Genomic DNA, 22,103 nt, shown 5'->3' with positions numbered 1-22,103 from the left:
GTAAAATGGTACAGTTTCATAGTTTAATACAAATCTTTGATATTAGAAAAATACATAAGTAAGAGTGTGAAGTAGTGGTTAGTGGTTCTACATTTCTAACTAAGGTTGTGGATGAAAATACCAGTTGGGGTACTGATGGTATATCCTTGAGGAAGATACTTCATTCAGATTGCTTTAATAAAAACCATCCATCACTTTTCTAACTGCTTCATTCAATTCAGGGTCATGGGAGAGCTGGAGCCTATACCACCAAGCAAATAGTCCAAGACAGGATACTTACTGGACTCGAAGCCTGTCCATCACTGGGCTCACACAGACACAAACATGCACACACTCAGACCAGGTCCAATTTTAAAGAAGTAAATTAACCTACCAGTATATTTTTGCACTGTGGGAGGAAACTGGATTACTTAGAAAAAACCCAAATGAATACATGGATAACATACGAACTCCACACAGATGGCTCCCCAGGTCTGGGTTCAAACCCAGGGCTCCATCACTGCAAGGCAGCAATGCTGACCACAGCTCCACCTTGCCACCTGCTTTAGTAAAATGTTCAGCTTTCTAAATAGTTACAAATATGAGCTGCTTTGGATCAAAGCATCAGTCAAATACAGAATAATAACAATAAAATGAGTAACCCAGTCATAAAGTCAGTCGAACTGTGATAAAACTCCAAAGCACAAAAAAAGCGAAACAAACAAAATCATCATGCACTAAGCAGATATTTTTTTTATAAAAATGTATATTATATATTGATAAAATCTAAAATTTCTGTTATCATGAAGCATATGAGTGACTTCTAATGCATCAGTTAGTGTACTTGGATAGCCAGTATACTTTTTATAGTCTTCCATTACCATGAAGAGATAAAATTCTGCTTTGACTTGCTGGTGAGACAGTTTTTTTTTACTGCTGAACAGCCATGCTTGTGTTGGCAGTGAGCTACAGATAAACAGCTGGAACATCTGGAGTGCCCTGGACCGGGAGTGTCACACTCAGCTCTTGGAGGCCTGCTGACCTTCCTGTTTTCATTCAAACTTAAACTCTCAGTTACCTAATTCACCTAATTATTTGCTTAATTAGTCCAGTTTTATTTTTAAGTGGATGTTTTATAAGGCAGCTTTTATTCCAAGTACATATAGAAAATCTGAGAACTAGAGAACAGTTATAAATTTGCCCAGTTAATTAAAGCATTTAACTTGCTGAAACCTGGCTGGAACACAAACTCAAAGACGCTGTGGTCTCCCCTGGAATGACTTGGACAGTCCTGAGTAATGTCTTGAGGAGGATAGATGATGTAGGAAACTCAACTAGTCTTGCAAATGTATTTATCCTGATTCGGGGCCATTTTCAGACTGCTGCTAGAAGAAATCCTTATTCTACTGACTCGGCTCCTTTCTCTTTCTGTCTTCTCTGAGGCATTGGTCTAATGTTTTTGGACTTTCCTTTCCTTGTTTTTGTGCAACATTATCGCCAATCTGCATCTGTTCATTATTCGCCATGTACAAATAGTCAGTAATACTATAAGATACACATTTTACTGTGAGCTAACGTTTTATTCAGGGAAAGTGTAGCTATTAGAATTTCTCCAACCTGTTTTTTTTTCACTACGAAGAAAGTAAAACTATTCCTCTCTACTACTTGGATAAGACCATTAGACTTAAATTTAAGGATTTCAGAAGGCACTTCATCCAGTTCAAGGTGGCAGGACACAGCAATGGGAGGAAGGCAGGGTATATCCTGGATCAGAAGTCAGGGCAGACACACAGACACAAGTACACACACACACACAAGAGCCAGTTCTTCCAGAATCCAATGAACCAACCAGTATGTCTTTTAACTGTGGGACTGGAGAACCACACAGTCACAGGGAGAAAATCCAAATTCCACTCAGATATCAGCCAAGGTTGGGAAATGAACCCAGGGCTTCAGTGCTGCTAAGCAGTGATGCTAACCACTGTGCCACTATGCAGTCTGGGAAATTATTTACTCCATCACAGAGAATTTACAGGGAACATTTGCAGTGGTGTTGAGCACACAAAAACACAAATACTGATGTACTGTGAGTACTGTATATCTTCATAGAATGAAGTTGTAAGAATTAATTTGGGAAAAAAAAACATTCAGTTTATAATACAAAAATAATGTGCCTGTAGTTAATAAATGTCATGGAATTAATCAATGGAGTACGAGCAGGATCAGTGTTGTACTAAAACTCTTAGATTCCAGGTATATACTGTATAAACGTGTCTATTTATATATAAGTAGCCAATAATAAACCTAAATCTTGAAAAATGAAGAAAGTTAAGAAGTTAAAATGCTTACATATTAAAGACAGCATAAAAAAAAACATTAGCTTTCTAGGAATGTAATTACAATAAAATAATATAAATATGATTATAAATAACCTGCATGAACAAAGTTAAGGAACCCTAGAACAAATATTTATGGATTGGTGAAAATGACAAGCAAAAACAAATAAGAACATTTGTGTGTAAAAGAGCAAGACGCCAAAAATGCTAACATCATGCTGATAGCCATCTACTGTAATTCTTCCTCTGTCTGATTTCCTTGGCTGTTGTACAGATGAGGAAAACAAGCATGTGTAGAATGAACTCCCGTAAGCAAACAGTTAAGGCACATCTGTAAAGACAAAAAGTGATTTCAATCCTGTTTTAAGGTATCAGTACTGGTAAGGAACAACCTTATCCTGTTAAGGCACTGTAATCATGTCTCCCAGATGGATTACAGTGTTTTTTTTTAGTTTGTTTCTGTTCACTGGGTATGCCTCAACCTACTTACTGCTTGTGCGCAGGTACTTTTGTGGGTAGAATACAAAATGGGAGAATAAACCATTAGATTTGATCACCAATACATGCACTTTCTTTTTTTAAATAAAACTACATTTATTTGGGCTCTAGGTACAAATTTTCAAATTAGAACTAATATTTCTATAGAACCTGCAAAGCAGATTGATTAATATAACCTGCATTATAAGTTTGTTAAACATTTGTACTGCCCAGTGATCTTCTCCAGAACAGAAGGTCCCTTTCCAGAAGTTCCAGAACTGGGAGCTCCCATTCGCACTTTATGTTGCTCTCTTTGAAGAATTACTCCAGCATCCACAGTTGGGACTTTCTTTATATTGGGTTACTTTGGACATTGAAAGGCACTATATACAGTCAGATATATATATATAAGTACGCGTTATTGATTTTGTTGTTACAGTTTGCTGTTTAATTTCTCAGACTTTATACGAACTAACTTTTGTTTTGCAGGTTTTCATGCAGAGCAGTGTAAAATTACATGGTGAGACAGAGCACTGTATAAGGCATAAACATGAAATTTCCTAGGTGGGATTGTTAGGCAATGTGTCTAGGACATAAGCAAGTCATTATTTGAAGTACTAATAATATCTCAAATGTGTTGTGGACACCTTTTATGTAAGGAATTAGTTCAACAACTATATTACATTTTTCTTTAAAGAAATCTTAGTTTGAAGCATTGCCTTTCATAAAAAAACATGTACCGTACAAAAGCAGTAGGCACCCTAGAACCAAATTCCAAGGACTGAATTAGTGGAATCTGGGCATATAGACTGAGAAAAAAGACATTCTGAAAAACTGACCAGTTAACCTTATACTCAGGGACCTGATAGTTCTGTTGATTTGTATCGACCGACCATGAAATGAACTCGAGGCCTAATACAGTTAAGCCAGGAAGCTCCATCCAAATAACACATCCTTGAACGGTAAATCCTTGCTATTATTATCACGTAATGGTATCCCTGTAATTACTTTTTTGGCAAGCCCAGTCTTGCATTAAAATACAAGTACGGGACTCATTTAACAGTGTGTTATTACTATTATTGTGAAGCTCTTTGTGTTATGTTAATGAAACGGCTATTAGCAGCATGGTTGTATGGCCACCTTGCATTTATCCAAAAATAAATAAGCCATGCATGCTTTTACAGAAAAGCACAGGCTGCAATAAAGGATACACAGATCTGCATTCTGATTCTAGCAGAACCCAAATAAGAGTCTTAGGTAAAGAACTGTTATTAATAAAAGTTAACAGAATGGTGGGCTTCTTTGCCAGCAGCAAAATGTGGGATGTTATCCTAAATACCCTTTAGTACACATTCTCGTTATTAAAAAATAAAAAGTATATTGTTTAATGAATTAGAGAGAAAAACAATTAGGGTAATGCCAGTTCTAAATGTGAACAATTTCAGTAACAGTTTTATTGAGTCTGAAAACTTACTTGTCAGATCATTTAATCTGGTTAGTTAAAAGGGTCACCATAGCAGTACTGAAAGTACGCTACCTTGTTGGAGCTACATTTACATGCGCATTACACTACAAAAAATTAAATGTGATTTAGATAATAGGTTAGCTGCAACAGTACAGATGAGCAAATCTGGTACAGTATATGATGTTGAAGATAGTGGTTCCTCCACCATTTTGTAATCTGGTATCAGCACTAATCATTTATATTGTGGTTGTTAGGAAGGGGAACTTTCCCTGTGTGTCGTCAGGCATCGACTCCACAAAAGAACTGGACTTCATACAACCTGCTTCTATTTCCATCACACTTTTAAAGAACATGATACTACTTTGAAATGCTGTGCCTAACAGGACCTTCGACTATCAGACTCTTTCAACTGTCTGATAATTCAAGTATAATGGTCATACATGTTTAAATTGTTTCAGATTGTGTACAGTACTTGTTAAAATTAAAATACAAAAGAGATTTCAGACATATAAATGTTACTTTAATGTCCTGTATATTAAAATATTTACTTAGGTTTTGAAAATAGATACTACTGCTAGTGCATCTGAACAACAACATTTACTAAGTGTTCTGCTGTTCAATATGCATTTCAACTAAAGAAATGTTGTTTGTACATCTTAAAAATGAGCATTTAACTGCAAAAAACTAAAATATAATGTCATTATAAAACTCAAGTTCCATACATTTAGTATATGCCTATGAGATACCTGGTCATATGAAAGACTGTTGTTTTTATAACTGTAACCCTTTTCCAATATCAAATTCTACATTTGCCAGATATTCTCCTGTTTTTTCTTACATCCAAAGGATTTAGTGAGAACTTCAAGCACATAGAAAGAGTCATATTGGTTTAACAGTTTCAGGCTAATGGGCAAGCAATAACTATTTTGATTTACTAAAGATAATTCAAGTCTTACTATAAAATATAAACATATATATAAAACCTATGAGTGGTTTTTGAGTGGTGTCTGAAAAGAAAGACAACTAATTTCCTATTGGCACTATATAGGTTTATATACAGTATATATTGGCCTATTCTGTATTATGTAAGCAAAACCTGTTTATACAGAAAGCTGTTCTTAACAGTTGCAGTACATGATGTCAGGGTGATTTTAAGATACCTCATCATGCATTTTGACTTCAATAGAAAACACTTTGCTACTATAATAATTTTATTGTTATTGGTGTTGTTTTTCTGATTCGCATTGTAAGTGAATTTTAAGTACTACAGTATCTTGTTGTAGGATGCAGATATTATTACACATCTCTTCGACTAGTTAGATTTCAGCACCCTGAGTGCCACAGCCCATGTTCCTGGCCCAGTAATGCCTTATAGAAAGCAGCCAGGTCTCATCATATCTCAGAAGCAAGTTGGGCCTAACTAGTGCTGGAATTTAAGACCTTGAGTACAGTGTTTCCTAAACATAATCTAAACATAGTGGATTGAAGTTAAATCTTGATTAATCAAGTTTATCAAACTTTTAATTGAACATTTTGCTATCTTATTAAAGGCTAAGAAACGCTTAGAAATTAGCATTGCCCTTTGTTAGAAATTGGACTTCAGAAGTCCTTGCATTTACAGTAGATTTATTTTTTGTTGGAATTTTAAATAGTGGATCTACATTTAACTAAGAATGCTTAGAATATGATATGAGAGTTTGACAGTGTCCCCATGTGTATATACAACATCAACTGATAACTAAGTAGCTAAGGAAGAGTAAGAATTTGACATTAAGTTGAAACAATGCACTGTTTTCTATATTTCTTGGATTTAATATACGTAACCAAGACCATTTCTGAAACTGAGACCTAACTGCAGAATATAATTAAGCAGTGTATCACTGCTTTGTGGAAAATCAGGTTACAGCTTCAAGTAGTGTTTGCCGACCAGTAAGTGTCAGTCTTCTGCTTGAACCAGAAATTACAATTCAATGCCCAAAATACTGTCTCAATGTTCTTATTATATTTTAATATACTATACTTTACAGAAAAAGAATATGACTGAGAATTTCACAGCAATTTAGAATGTTTTGGAGGGGGCTTACAGAACTCTAGCAAAAGCACTATTCTCCCTTGTGTACAACCTAAAACCTAAACACAAGGAGGCTTAGACTTTAGAGCCACTGTGGGCATAGAATCAATCAGGTTTTTGCAATTCCTGCAGTTTCTGCAGCAATGTGGACAGCAATCCTATCTCAAAGATGATCTTCAAGATAATAGTTTTGTTGTGGCTTTCTGATAAATTGATTTCTTGTGACAGCCCACCTGCATAAATGTGCTTGCTTCTGACCCACCTGCTTGACAATCATCCACTATCAAGGCCTACGTTTCCCACAGCTGAGATATGCAAGGCTGTGTTGAATATGTATTTTGGGGCAAGGCCAAAATCAATATATGGTAGCCAGCTCCTAAGGAAGTGAACACACAATGTAACTATTTTTTTTTCTTAAGGCACTATAAAAGTACTTCAAACTTTCAGCCTTCCATAGTGTCTATATGTTTTTGCAAACCCCTAATGCAACAAGAAAGAAGCAAAATCTTTATCATGACACATTAAATGAAGTGGTACTCACTATATCTTTTTTGGAATATTTTAACATACCTAGACTCATGTAATAGTGTTGTGAAGTTCTATTTACAGTATATGTAAGTGTACTTTAGCACAAAGTCAACTAGTTAAAGATGAGCAATGAAATATTTTATTTGAACATTTTGACAATGAGATATTTTTCTGATAAATGGTGCCTTACAATTTTACCTCAAGTGAAACAATTAAGGAACAGTTAAGCTTATCACAGTAGCTAATTAGCAATGAGAATGATGAGAAGACAGCAAGTTGAGTTGTTTAATTAAATAATCCAAACACTCTCTGTGGAAACAATGTTAGGTATGGAGGGCGGGCTAGACATGTAACGACCTGCAAGAAATGCTACAGATTAATATTTTATTAACACTTATATCTGTTGTTATAATGCTGCACCACTGGCTCATTGATGTTTGGATTAGATAGATAGATAATACTTTATTAATCCTGTAGGGAAATTGATGTGTTACAGCAGTCCAGCCCAAGACAAGCAAAACAGACATCAGAATAGTTATAAAACAAAAGACAACAAAATAAATAAATACATAGGTGTGTGCAAAATGTGGTGATCATAGTCACTGTAAAAACAATAAAATATGTGCAAAATGTGCATAGGTTTATACAGACTGATTGTCCAAAAAGTACAATAGAGCAAACATGCTGTCCATAGACGAGCAAATGAAGGGCTAACAGTCCTAGCCTAGGGCAGCGTTATACACCCTGACATCCGCCGGGAGGAAAGACCTGCGGAAACGTTCCCTTGAACACCGTAGCTGGAGCAGTCTGTTCTAAAAGTGCTCCGCTGCCCAGTAACAGTCCCATGAAGCGGATGAGAGGTGTTGTTCATGATGGCTGTGAGCTTGGTCAGCATTCTCCTCTCAGCCACCACCTCCATGGGGTCAAGGCTCATCCCCAACACAGTGCCAGCCTTCTTGATAAGTTTATTGAGCCTATTTGCATCTTTTTTCATGATGCTGCTGCCCCAGCACACAACAGCGTAGAAGATGGCCGCCGCCACCACTGATTCATAAAAAATGTGTAGCAGTGTTCCACACACACCAAAGGACCTGAGTCTCCTAAGAAAATAGAAGGCTCTGACCTTTCTTGTACAGGGCTTCAGTGTTACCAGACCACTCCAGCTTATCATCCAGGTGTACCCCTAAGTACTTGTAGGAATGTACGCCCTCTATGTCCTCACCCTGGATGGAAACAGGGTTCAGCGGAGACTTATTCCTTTGAAAGTCGAAGATCATTTCTTTGGTCTTAAGCTGGAGATGGTTAAAATGACACCACTCCACAAAATTGGTAATCAAGCTCCTATATTCCTCCTCCCTCCCCTCTCTAATACACCCCACAATGCAGAGTCATCCAAAAACTTCTGCAGATGACATGTCTCAGAGTTGTACCTGAAGTCAGAGGTGTAAAAGGTGAACAGGAATGGAGCAAGGACAGTCCCCTGTGGAGCCCCAGTACTGCTAACAATCTGTTCGGACACACAGCTCTGTAGCAGTACATACTGTGGCCTGCAGGTCAGATAGTCTATAATCCAGGACAGCAGGGGAGTGTCCACCTGTGCCGCCCTTAGTTTATCTCTCAGTAAAGGTGGATGGATGGTGTTTAAGGCACTGGAGAAGACAAAGAACATAACTCTCACAATGCTCCCCGTCTTCTCCAGGTGAGAGTTAGCTCTGTGTAGGAGATAGATGACTGCATCCTCCACTCCCAAGTGTGACCGGTAGGCGAACTGCAGGGGGTCCAGTGCTGTACTCACCAGGATTCTGAGGTGGTCCAGTACAAGCCTTTTCAGAGTTTTCTTTAGGTGTGATGTAAGTGCCACTGGTCTGTAGTCATTCAAGACTTTAGGGTTCCTCTTTTTGGGTACTGGGACCAGGCAAGATGTCTTCCAGAGCATCAGAACCTTTTCTAATCTCAGGCTGAGGTTGAAGATGTACTGTAGCACTGAACCCAGTTGGTCCACACAGATCTTTAGCACCATGGAGCTGACACCATCAGGACCTGCTGCCTTCCCTGATTATAGTTAAGATTAAAAAAATAAATTGCCTTTGCTTCAACAGTCATATGTTCTTTGTGCTTCCAAAAGTATCACAATGGAACAGATATCCAACAAGAAATGCAACGGCAATAGTAGAGCAGTTTGCAGTATTTTGGATGCAGCAACATATTAAGCTGATGTACTGAATGAGCCCATTACATGTTTCTTGGATCCTTTTACTACTGTCATGCTCACATCGATGAATCATTAAGGTCTGGAATTATTCCCTCAGACCTTCAACTCACAGTTATTATCCCTCTGCTAAAAAAAGCAGAAAGTAAACTCCAGCCTACTCAGTAATTATAGGTCAATATCTAACTTACCAGTTTTGGCAAAGGTTCTTCAGTGGTCTTTTACTATTTAGTTACAAGCTCATTTATCTACAAATAAACTACATGAGCCATTTCTTTCTGGATTCACATCAGTGCAACTGAAGCAGCTCTAGATAGGGTTACTAATGATTTACTGATGTCTCTGAGTCTGTTTTCTATCCTTTCTTGTCCTGCTGGACTGCAATGATGCCTCTGATATTGTTAATCATAACCATCTTGTTGAATATATTAGAAAGGGTTGTTGATATTGCTTGAATTTTGATTGTTATGGTTTAAACCTTAACAAACATGTACAAAACAATTTGATCAAATCATTCCTCTACTACAAAGTTGGTCATATTTGGCGTTCCACAGGGCTCTGTTTTTGACACCATTCTTTTTCTGTTAGTATGACATTCTTTTTATGATGTTGGTATGACATCAGTTTTAATTGGATTCTCACGAAAACCCTTATTTATAAATGCATATACTGTAAATAAGCATTGGCTGCCTTGTCACACCGATTTGAAGTTAATAAATATCTGTAACAAAGGTTTCTACATGGAATCCTGAGAGGACCAAGGCTTCACCAGGGCTGACTGGATCTCCTTATCAACTCCACAATGACTGTCCCCTGTCCTTTGCAATTGTGAGGGGGACTTTTTGCATCTTCGCTTTTAACAATTAAAGACCCTTTCAGTCTAGTGCTGCAATACAAATGCATCCTTTATGGATTTTCCTGACTTTATTATTATGATATAGTGCGTTCTGCTGTTTCTATCTGAAGAAGATGAAGCATTTTCAAAAAGCTTGGATCTTACCTAAAAGTATAATACATGGGCATAAATTAGCTTCCTTGCAGTGGTTTCCTTTGGACTTCAGAATAAAATTCAAATCCCTGCCCTCTTCTTTAAAGGGTTTAAATCAGGACCAGAGTAGGAGACTCTTGTCTTTAAATGGTCTGCCTTCTGACTAGCTCAGTTATATGATTACTCTTTATATCCCTACCTGTCATTTACACCTTTACAGTATGTCTTTCTCTCAGTCCCCTTAATGAGGCTGTGAACCTCAGAAATGATGCTTTCTGTTCCTTCACTCCAATGATGTAGAATGATCTCCAAGGCTTAATTATATCATACATGTCAGCCACCATTTTTGCACATCTCTTTTAGTAGGGAGTGCTCACCCTGCAGCCTGTGTGAATTCTAATGCTCCAGTAAAGTGATGAGGACACTATGCTGTAAAAAAGCGCCGTCCTTCGGATGAGACATAAAACCAAGGTCCTGACTCTGTGGTCATTAAAAATCCCAGGGTGTTTCTTGAAAAGAGTAGGGGTGTTACCCCAGCGTCTTGGCCAAATTTCCCATTGGCCTTTAACAATCATGGGCTCCTAATAATCCCCATCTATGAATTGGCTTCATCACTCTGTTCTCCTCCCCACTGATAGTTGATGTGTGGTGAGCGTACTGGTGCACTGTGGCTTGTGTCACACAATCCAGTTGGGGCTGCACATTGGAAGTGGTGGTGGGAAGTCCACTTTACCTATAAAGCTCTTTGAGTGGAGATTCAAGAAAAGCGCTATATAAATGTGAGGAATTATTATTGTTTATGCCTTTGTTTTGTTTTGTAAAGAGCCTTGAGATGTTGACATAATTGAAAGAATAATGCACAGGTTAATCTTTGCTGATCCCCAGTTTGTATTTGGACTTTTCGCCTTCAATTTTCTGAGTAATTGTTGCTATGAAGCCATATGCTTTAGAGCATGCAATACATTCACTGTTGCATCACAATACTTTATATAGAACACGTGCACCTGGAACTTCCCGTGAGTTACTTTACTGCATTTTGTTCTGTATTTTACTTCTTTTGAGCATCAACCCACATAAGGAAGATATGTAAATCTCATATGTACAGTACTTGCTACAAGCTGCATAATAAGTAACGTTTGGTTTATGTAACTGTTTTGGGCAATCATTATGAGCTGTGGCAGCTGCATTCCAGGAAACGTTTTGACAAACCCAAGCTTTAATTAGATAGGCTGATCGACAGTTAGGCAGTCTTTTAAAAAAAAAAAAGAAATGTCTGTCTCTGCATATATATATATATCCATGTGCATGCAGTATGTTGCAGTTATGATTGTGAATATTTCCTGAAGGCCATCTGAAATTGATAAGATTACTATCTGGACTGAATTACCTTCACTTGCATTTACAGGAATAATACTGGATTTCTGCCAAGACTTTAAGCAGAGCATCTGATGTGTGAATAGGTAGTAACATGAACTGTACCCAGTGTTTGCTTTGGCTGCCCAAACCATGTAATTTCTGAAGTTGGAAACGTTTTCACTGAACAAAGAAAAAAAAATAAAGTTATGTATGTACAGTGAGAACTTGATAAGTTAAGAAAAGCTTTTTAAATCTCTCAAGCAGTGATGTCGGCATTTGCACTGATTTGTTTTTTTTAAATATTTTTTGCTTTTCTCCCAGTCACCATGTTTTAAAACAGAAAAAAATATATACAAAAAGGGAGTTAGCATGGTTACAATGTATTTATTTTATTTTTTATAGCACGGAAGGCAGTCATGCAGCACATCTGCCCCTGAAACCAGAGAGGGAACAAAGTGAAGACAGAACTCAGGAAGCACCCTTCTCTTACTAGTGTCTGTGCTGAATGTGACTGGGGTGGACTTTCTTGACCCCTTTAGGATTTTAAAGACCTCACTCCAATCTCCACGAAGCCTTCTTTGTTACAGGCTAAAAATATTCAGTTCTGTGTAAGTCATACTCTGTATCTCAGGGATTAGTCTAGTTGCTCGTCTCTGGACTCTTTCCAGAGCCACAATGTCCTTTTTGTTTTGTGGAGGCCAAAGCCGGACAGACGTCATGAGTGATGGCATGTCGATCTTCAGTTGTTTTTATTATAATCTCTAATAGCCTTCACCACTTTTCTGCATTCTCAATAAAATGCCTGGTTATTTGAATATACTTACACTAACACATATGTTGCGATGTTTTCTTATTTTCTCTTCTGCTTTGATGAGTGCTACTTTCTAATGGAATGTGGAAGACATACTGTATACGTAGGTCTGGTGTGAATCTTGAATTGGCATTCAACCAAAATTGATAGGAAAGGATGAAATCACGTACATTTTTTAAAAAAATACAAGACGTCTTTTTATATACTGTATCTATATAATTGTGCTTCTCGGTTAAAACAAATTAATTAAATATTTTCTAATGTGTATTCAAATGTATGTTTTTTAACATCTTTCATCTGTCTTGGAAATTGAAATGGCATTTCTTTATGATTGGCAGAGGCTAAGGAAATACTAATATGCTTGGCTCAAAGTCTAAGCATGCTACTGTATTAAACATGCCTCTTGACACAGTGACACAGAATAATTCCAGAATAATTAAAGATAATCTCTAAAAATAACCTTTAAATTTAGATATCAATATATCTGGATAATGAAATGAAGATATTTATATTTTATCATACATTTATATAAATATTTAAACCCATGCACGGATTCAAATATCAATTTGGAATATATTACAATTTAGATTTTAGAGTTAAAGACACACAGCTATTCCACAGCTGTTAGATAACCAGTGTTCTGTTGAAATTGATGCTGTTAATATAGTCTATATCTGTATTGGTGGGTTATTTCTTTCTATCCAGTGTGTGGTTCCCATAGCATGAGATCAAACTACTGTGAATTGCCAAGGCAATACCCCGGATCTAAGTATATATTACAGAGCAGAGAAAGATAACAGAAAGAGACAAATGGAATGTATCTCAAAAATTATATAGACATTATAAACCACTTTCCAGTTACTTGTGGCATTTCATATTTAACTGAAGAGAACATTTTTTCAGGGACTTTTATTTATTTTTTCCAAGTAAAGTATGGCCAAAAATGGGTCTTACTCTTATGTTTTACTCTTGTGTAGATATACAAAAGCAACACAACTTAAACAACTAGAGAAAGATTTTTCTTTAAAAGGGTCTCTTATCAGCATTAATGCTTATATGAAGTAAAACATAATTACTTCCTTATTATAGTAATGAAATGCATGGAAGAAGGCTTTAGTTAACATTTGCTTCTGATTTAACAATCTGTAATCACAATCTTGAAAACGCTTTTACCTTTTAATTTCAACTTGATTGTTTAGCTGTCGGGCCCACATTATACAGTACTGTAGATCAGACGAAGGAACCAATATTTTAAAAATGTTTAAAACAAATTATATCACAAGATATTCATGAATAAACAGCAAAAGAAGTCAACATATTCACCACCCTGAATTCCACACTTATCCCACACATGAACACCACAGATATTCGTGCCACTCTGGCTTTTAGTTAATGCAGATATTCAGGATCACAGAAGGGTGAAATACTCATAAATTCAACCACCATCGACAGACAAAATAAAACGGCATGTAATGTTTACTTTTTATTAATCCCAGATGCATAAACTGGACAGAATTGTATTCAAGACATGACATGCCAGTCATCCATTCAGTAATTCAATAATGAGTTTCAAACAAATGCAGTGCATCGGTGTGTCAGAGGAGAGGCAAACAAATTATTTGGCCTTGACAGGAATTAAGAATCTCATCCTGAAGGCAAGAATTCCTAAATGGGGCAGTTCGTCTTAACTAGTCTTAGCTTCATTCACTGAATGACAAATCCAACACATGCCCACAGACCTAAAGTGAAGGGTGAAACACTTTTTCCATTTGTCCCACTTCTTCATCTCTCACACATGTGCATGTATGTGTATTTTTAGTTACTGTTTCATGCTATACGGGTATCTTACTAGTAGTCTGGTTCTGAAGTGTGTGCAGGACAGGCCAACGTATTTTACTACTGTATAGACTTTTTCCGCTGTCATTCTTACAGTGGTACAGTAGATGTTATCAACTACAGCAGCAGGTGTTCCGACAGATGACTGTTATAAAGTTCAGAAACCAAATATAGCACTCTTTGGCAAATTGATATAACATACAACTTTCAAGTTCTGATCTACAGAAGACTCTGAATAACCTTTAAAGTCACTCTATTTCAACAAAAAATGTATTTAAATATGTACATACCAAACCAATAAAATAGTGAGAAAAGGCTTTTAAAATTAGACTGTGGTTTTCTAAATATTGTGTTGGGACGGCATCCTTCATTGAATTGAATTTTGCTGAATTTGTAACGTATCTTCATATCTGTCTCAGAATGAGATAAAGAGCAATATATCTGACCTTCGGTGATTTTATTGGTAATGAGATACAATGCAACATGGACTGAGATACAGAGGTGATAAGTAGATTGGGGCATCAGGAGATTTTACAGATGAGAGAGCCCGCAAGTGTAAATGAAGGTTATGTCTGTGCTATTGCACAATTTCCTTTTACGTCTTTGTACAACTAAATTAATTTACAGACCTGGTGTATTACGTTTTAACACTCTTGTTTCTTGGCTTTTACTTCCTTGTCTTTGTTTCACGAGGAGGGCTTTGACTCACTGTTTGCTGGAGAACTATGCTGTTTACTTAAACGATAAAATAAAGTTCACACATCCTGCATACTGTATGTACATGTCTGTTTATCCTCTTTTAGTTTTCTTTTTTAATAGAATACTGCTTTTAATGGCCACACAGAGAAAGGATATGTGGGCTTTTCAGTTTGAACATCAGGCCATGCTCATTTTCTCAACTATTTTTTACAGATCTGCGATTAATTTCACTGCTTCTTTTGCATACTCTTAATGGCCAGAGTTTTTTTTTACTAACTTCTGTAGTGAAGGAATGCTTTTATTCACTGAAGTTACTGCTGAAAGTGACCTGCTGCTCAACTGAAGTACTTTGTTTTGTCATTTTCTCTCCAAAATACACTCAAAACAGAAAAACAGCTGTTTCTAGTTGCTTCTTTGTAAGCTCTAGAGAGTTACTATGCATATTCAGTTTTTCTCAGCTGTTGTAAAAATAATCGGTTGTCAAAGGGTGAATATCTTGTCAGAAGTGGTATGATTACATTTGCAATCATGAGTATTGTTAGAGTACTGTAGGTTGTGTTATGCTTACCTGTCATTTGAAACTGCATCTTCCTTTTGAGCAAGGATGTTGTAAATAATTCTTAACCTTTAGGTAAGATGGATGGCAGTACTGTTTATTTAGATAGCAGGATCAAATTTTTTACAAAATATTGGGAAGGATCTGTAGATGATACATTTAAGTTGTCAGAGGTTTAATGAGGCTCATCTGAGCTTGTTACAATGATGCGATCTCCAAGGAATCCGAATAGCATTAAATTCTCCTGCAACAAGAGGCTTGGTTTTTTGGCATAGTGGAACTTTCTGCTGTCTGGGAAGTGACCCGGTGTCACAGGATGCCTAAAGAGTGGGCATTCAGTTCGGATTCACTCACCCATCTCATGAGCATCACAAAACAGAGAAGTGCGCACAATTGGTGTATATGAAAAAATTTGCAAAAATAGTTATGGCTAAAATTGTTTGCAGAAACACTGCAATTTGGGTATGTTGTAGGCTGGTGATTAGCAATTTTAACGTCACCAGTGCATGGTGAAATGACAGTTTAGTCTGTCAAATTTATTGGAAGTTACATTTTTTGAAACATTAAACATATACACGCCAGTAAATGTTTTGTGGAGTATACCACAGGAAAGTTAGACTTGAGAGACTCTGCAATTCATGGAATCATTTCAGAGAAAAATCTTAAAATTATCTAAGAGGAATGAATTTATCTGCTATTTTGACAGATAAATGGATGGTGCAGTGTTTTTAAATAATCCTCCATGAAGATCAATCTGCTAGTACCAGCCATCTGTTCTTTTCTTTCTGATCATCTCTGGCTCATAGATATAGCAGTCAGTGTGGCCTTTTTGGATTCTGTTACATATGTTATGTTACATAACATTGATTTGGAAATTGAGTCTCTTTCTGTTGCTTACAGGCAAACGCAGTTACATTTGTTTAAGCCATAAATAACAGTATAGAGAAGTGATTCTAGACAATTATTTCCTCAGATCATTCAGCTACAGTTAGAAGACATAGAGGGATGTGGACCTTGTGTTTTCATTACTGTAGGTTCTGCTGCACACTGAGATTAACATGTCCGATGTGAATCCCAACTGTAGTTACTGTATGCTTAACATGTAAATGCATGTTGTGTCTATTATAAATCATTTACATTGTTAATAGTTCTTTATTTAATTTTGCATTTGATATACATGTATTGCTGTGTGTCATATTCTTAATGTTGCATTGAAAACAAAGTGGTGTCATGTATGATGTAACATTGTTAAGAAAACGGCAATGACTTGCAGTACATGGGCATCAAAGTGATATTTTGTAATTGCATTAAGAGATCGTTCTAACTATTTACTTAGGAAAACCCTTAATATAAAAATTGGAAGTTGAGAGGTAATTTCAAGAACCTGATTATAGTTTTAGGGAGAAATAATTTTCTATTTTAGATGGCTGTATGGAAAAGTCTATTTTAGAAAAAATGCTGTTCTTCACAGATAACTGATAACAGTGAGCAGGTTATGTCTTTCCTGATTTGTAATGATGCAGAAGGAATCCAACAAATCACATTAAAGATAATTGCTTCTGTATGTATATGGATATTGCTGCAATTACCTTCTATTTATTTTAGGAAGGTGTATTTTCAACTTGAAGAACACAAAAAAAAAGTGCTAAACGTCAAGCAGTAAATGAAGTGGTAAAGTCACAGACCGTAAACAGTACTCACTGAATCTCTAATTACAACTACATTGTCAAATCTTAACACAACCAGTTTGGCACCTACAATTTACTTTGACAGAAATATCTTGGCATTTGATTCTTCTTATGTCTTTGCGTGTGAAACTTTAACAGGTTCTCTAAATATCTTTAGCCTTTTCAAGTTATGCACCATTTTCTTTTGTGTCAGACAGTACTGTGTACTGACAGAATATACTCATGCCCCCCTATACTGAATTTGTATTGTTTGACTTTGATACTTCCCAGATATTCTTTATTGGTAAAAAAAAATGTTACAGTCATGCACTGTTGACACTGAAAATGTCTTGACAATTATTAATTTTAAGCTATCAGACGAGGTTAAAAAATGAGTAAAATGTACCCACTTAACTTTTTCATTAGGACATCCTTGAATTTTTAAATAAACATCATACTTTCTTATTAAAGGATTTCTGAGAACCAGGCCTCTAGTAGGGCGATTTGCCGACAAAGCATTAGGTCAAATTCTCATTTAGATGTCATTTACAGTTTAGCCAGTTTTTGATGCTCCTCAGTAAAAAACAAGAAATTTTTTTTTTTGCTGTGCTGTTCTGTGCTTTTGTGGGTTTTTCAGTACATGGATTGACTGATGCTTAGCAAAGCAGTTAAGATTAGTATCCTTATGAAGAGGTTTCAGCTTACTGTGTCTTACCAAGGTAAAATCGCTCAAAAAAGCGTTCTATTTTTTGATGGCCACATTTCTAGATGCTTTTGCTCATTTTTATTTTTAGTCATTGCTGTGTACAGTATGTATAATAACTGTGCCCATTTTATCTTTGTAGTCCGAAATGGCAGTAATTTGTTTTTCCCAAATAACATGTGTGCCTGTTAAATAGTGTGTAAGAGAACTTTCCCGATGCATTTATTCATGCCATACACCCCTCCTGAACTATAAACATTAAAATAGATCCATGAATCGCAGATAATTAGCCGCTGCTTTGCCAACACTGTCAGTCAGTGGGACCGAGGATGGTTAAGAATGGACAGTCAAGCCTGCATTTGTGAGAGTAACACACAGCTTTCCTTACTGTGACCACAGTGCTGGGTCGTGCTGGAGTGCTGGTTCAGAATCATCACTTTGGCAGCACACATCCATTAGTTGTCGAACTACTTCACTGAGATTTATAGAATACCAATGGGCGTCATGCACAGAAAGCTCTGTAATAGTATGTAAAAGACTTTGAAGCAACATTCCTCCATCCAGGAAGTGTTTTGATCTTGCATTATCCTGAAACAGAACGAAGAAAGCATGAAGTGAAAATCATTCTTACGGTTCTCTCTTGGTGCCAGACTGACGGGTACGGAACCCCTGTCCATCTTGCCCCTGAGCTCAGAACCTGAGGAGACGTTGGGCAAGGCACACTACAAGCTTTGCGACCGGCTGAAGTTGGACAAGAAGCAGAGAAGGATGTGCCGGCGGGACCCTGGGGTAGCTGAGACCCTGATGGAGGCCATTAGCATGAGTGCCCTGGAGTGCCAGTACCAGTTCAGATTCGAGAGGTGGAATTGCACCTTGGAGGGGCGCTACCGAGCCAGTCTGCTCAAAAGAGGTAAAAAAAACCCAGCAAAAACTGTTCAAGAGCCAAAGAGTATGCCTACAGAGGTCTAAAGCTCAGGGCCAAGAGAATTACAAACTTGCATTTTTCATATGTAACCGTACTTCGAAAAACATATGACTTAAACAAATTGTATCTTGTTTATAAAACAATGCAATAAAAAGGAAACTTGATACACAGTACAAATGAGACACAAAATACATTGCTGTTGTGCCTATTCATGCAGGCATTTGCTTTCTTGAAACTAAAATGCAGATTTAGTTTCAAGAAAGTAAATACCACATACAGTTGCATAAACATTGGCATCCCCAACAGTGTTATTAAATAACTGAACTATTAAATATGGTTTGACAAATGGCATTTGACAGTTATATCTCTTCTAAATAAAGAGGCTGTTGTAGAAATAATTTATAATCAACTGACTTATTTACAAGGGAATGTGAATACATATTTTTACAATATTATGGAAGTCTTCACTCAGGTTTTTAAGATTTTGTACACCTCTCTGTATGTGCACTATAAAACTGAATCATCGAGACCTGCAATTTCTTTTACTTTCATTGCTTTTATTTACTGTTGGTTCAGATTTGACTTGCAGTCTTCGCTTGCTTCCGTTCTTAATCGGCAGCATTTGGTCCCTTTCGAGGTCAATGCCAGAGACAGCTGTCTTTCTCTCCCTGTGTGCAGGGTTCAAGGAGACGGCCTTCCTGTTTGCTATTTCATCGGCGGGGCTGACTCACGCCATGGCTAAGGCGTGTAGCGCAGGCCGCATGGAGCGTTGCACCTGTGACGAGGCCCCTGACCTGGAGAACAGGAAGGCATGGCAATGGGGCGGCTGTGGGGACAATCTCAAGTATAGCAACAAATTTGTCAAGGAGTTCCTGAGCAAGAAGTCTTATAAGGACCTGCGCGAGCGAATGAACATGCACAACACTAATGTGGGAATGAAGGTGAGCTTCAGCTTTCATTATGGCCCAGATATATAATTCACCGGTGATGGTGGACAGCCCTCAGAACAATGTGAGTACAGACACACATACAGTAGGTCATGCACAGAGATTTGGAAGAACACCATTATAATGATCAGATAACAACAGCTAACTGTAAATGTGGATGATAAAAGGAATACAACAAAAAACATCATTTTCTGCAGTGCTAACGGATAAGTTATTTTCTTGGTGTGTAAATTTCTTGGCAGCTTATGCAGTGATCTAAAGGGTGGAGTAGAGTAATTGCTGTATATTGTGGTGTAAGAGATGCTGTAGCAGAAAGAACTATGACAGTTTCAGCCTCCCATGAGTGGCATTATTACAATGGGAGAAAACACTTAACCCTATGTGGCTTGAAAGACGTGTCGTGATTTGCCATGGAAGATGTTGACAGTTTAATTCATCCAGTGAGACCTTTTGCCCTTCTCATTTCTGTCTGGTTTTCATGGAAACTAGGCTACGTTTTGGGAACAGGCAATGAAAACCACATGTTTTAAAGTGATTTATACATATTTTATGATTTCTGTAAGTACCTTAAGATTAATACTTAAGCACCTAGCAGTAGATACCACAGCTTGTGCTAACTGGCCAAGCAAGACTCATGACTCCTTTAGGTTTTCTAAATGGAGAAAATCTAGGCTTGTGGGTGGACCAGTCTAGACATGTCTAAAATTCAGTATGCTGGGGAGCTCTAGCAGGCTTTTCTTAGACAGGTGAATGCGCTGTAGGAAATTGAAGATCTGAGTTCACAGGTTCTATTTGAAGTTTAGCTGCTTTGGAGGTGAAGGTTTGTGGAAAAATCAGCTGTCGCTTCCATTAGAACTGTGAACCCAAATAACTATAATTATTCAAACTTAAAAAGCATTTACAGTTTAAAAATGTGGGAAAATAATTCTTAAATATAAAATGCAATGTCTAATTTCTAAAAAAATGGGACAACACTGAATCAGGAAACAGTCTTATAAGTCCTACTTAAAAAATACATAAAAAACAATTGAATTTCAAAAGACATGCAAAATAATAAGAGAGTCTGCAACATTATATATTTAGATTTCCAGGAAGCTTTTGATAGGATTCCTCGTGAAATTAAAGAAAATGAAAATATAAAAAGCACAGGTACAAGGTAATGTATGGATAGGAATCAAAGAACTGGTTAACAAACAATGTCATCTTAAGGGGCATAACCTCTAACTGGGTAGATGCAAGCTTTGGAGTGCTGCAGTGGTCAATTTAAGGCCCTTTGCTCTTCTTAATCTATACCAATGATTTTGATCAAATCGTTTTTTAGTTACTAGACTACCACAGAAACAAAATGGGCTGAATGACCTTCTCTTTATATCTCATAATATACTTGCAGGTTTGCTTTTGAACATCACAAGCAGGAGTTTATAAAAAAGTCAATTGTATGCAGTGAGCTGCACAATGAAGGAATGTTCTGAACAGTAGTACAAATTGTCTGGAAACTTTAACTCTGCAAGTAGCCATTTAGAAACAAATCATTTTGTGGGCTAGTAGTGTATCAAGTTTTATTAAATAATACCAATCCCTTCAAAATAGTTCATTGTTGCTGTTTAGTGAATTCCAGGTTAACTGTGGAAAAAATAATTCCACAGTGATTTAAAAAGTGCTATCACCCTTTCTGGAATTTAAAGAGTGCTTGTTAATAAACTACATTTCCCTGTTAAAATACAAAAAAGACCAACTGTACTTGTATTTGGGTTTAGTTGTGTGACTGAGATTTAAATAGGGAAATCTAGAATTGTGCTGCAGAGTAATACTTAATGTCCTAGTATGGACTGGTTCTACAAAAGCTTCTCTTATTGTTGCCATTTTGTTTCAAAACATGTAAAAATTAAACTGAAATAAATAGCTTAAGGGCAGCATAATAGCATATAGATTGCAGACTGTGCATGTGCTGTATATGTTTGGGGTTTCTACAGGAGCTTTGTTTTCTCCAACACCCCAGAGGCATGTTGGCTTGGTTTGACTGTCTCTTCTACATTGTCCCTCTTACTGTTGCTCTGATGTCCTGTCCTGGATGAGAGCAGCCATGTTCTTTTAAGTCTCACCTAATGCTTTTGGGTTGCTGCAGCCCTCACCAAAGAAGTATTTTCTGATACTGGGTCAAATGCTGCATAAATGGTACCAGACAAGAACTATCAACAGCACATCTCCATGTGAACAGGAACAAAAATTATCTTTACCTTACGTTATTCCTATCCAGGTCCATTATATTTGGGTGTTATTCTTGTAATAACCTTTTCTTGTTTTATGTTTGGTTGTGAAATATCCTGTGGTTAAATCTTAAATGGAAAAGAATATCTAAGACATGCCTGCTATGCATCACGTATGCTTGAAATCTGAAGAACTTTAAACATTCAATAGATTTTACAAGGATTGGACTCCTTATGTAAGCTGCACAAACACAAACACAATACATGTAGAGTTTACTTAATGAGGACAGAAATGTATAAAACACTTAAAAGATATCTAATTTACAACCAATGATACTCTGTA

The 22,103-nt window shown here is 36.8% G+C and overlaps 1 protein-coding gene across 2 annotated transcripts in view; it reads left to right on the top strand.

Moving 5' to 3' along the window:
* The window catches only part of wnt9a (wingless-type MMTV integration site family, member 9A), a 54,361-nt gene that overhangs the window by 23,027 nt on the left and 9,231 nt on the right, over positions 1-22,103 (top strand). The window contains exons 2-4 of one of the 2 annotated variants that reach the window (XM_088643087.1): positions 11,812-12,017; positions 18,332-18,591; positions 19,285-19,547. In XM_088643087.1, coding sequence (XP_088499213.1) covers positions 18,450-18,591; positions 19,285-19,547 — 405 coding nt within the window. In that variant the 5' untranslated portion in view covers positions 11,812-12,017; positions 18,332-18,449. The remainder of the gene's footprint in view (positions 1-11,811; positions 12,018-18,331; positions 18,592-19,284; positions 19,548-22,103) is intronic. The other variant, XM_088643086.1, reaches the window with a different exon arrangement.

This window comes from Lepisosteus platostomus, chromosome 8 (genome assembly GCF_059453375.1).
Source record: "Lepisosteus platostomus isolate fLepPlt1 chromosome 8, fLepPlt1.hap1, whole genome shotgun sequence".
Taxonomy (NCBI): domain Eukaryota; kingdom Metazoa; phylum Chordata; class Actinopteri; order Semionotiformes; family Lepisosteidae; genus Lepisosteus; species Lepisosteus platostomus.
The sequence above is the reverse complement of the archived record's forward strand: the minus strand, read 5'-3'. Positions and strand labels throughout refer to the sequence as shown.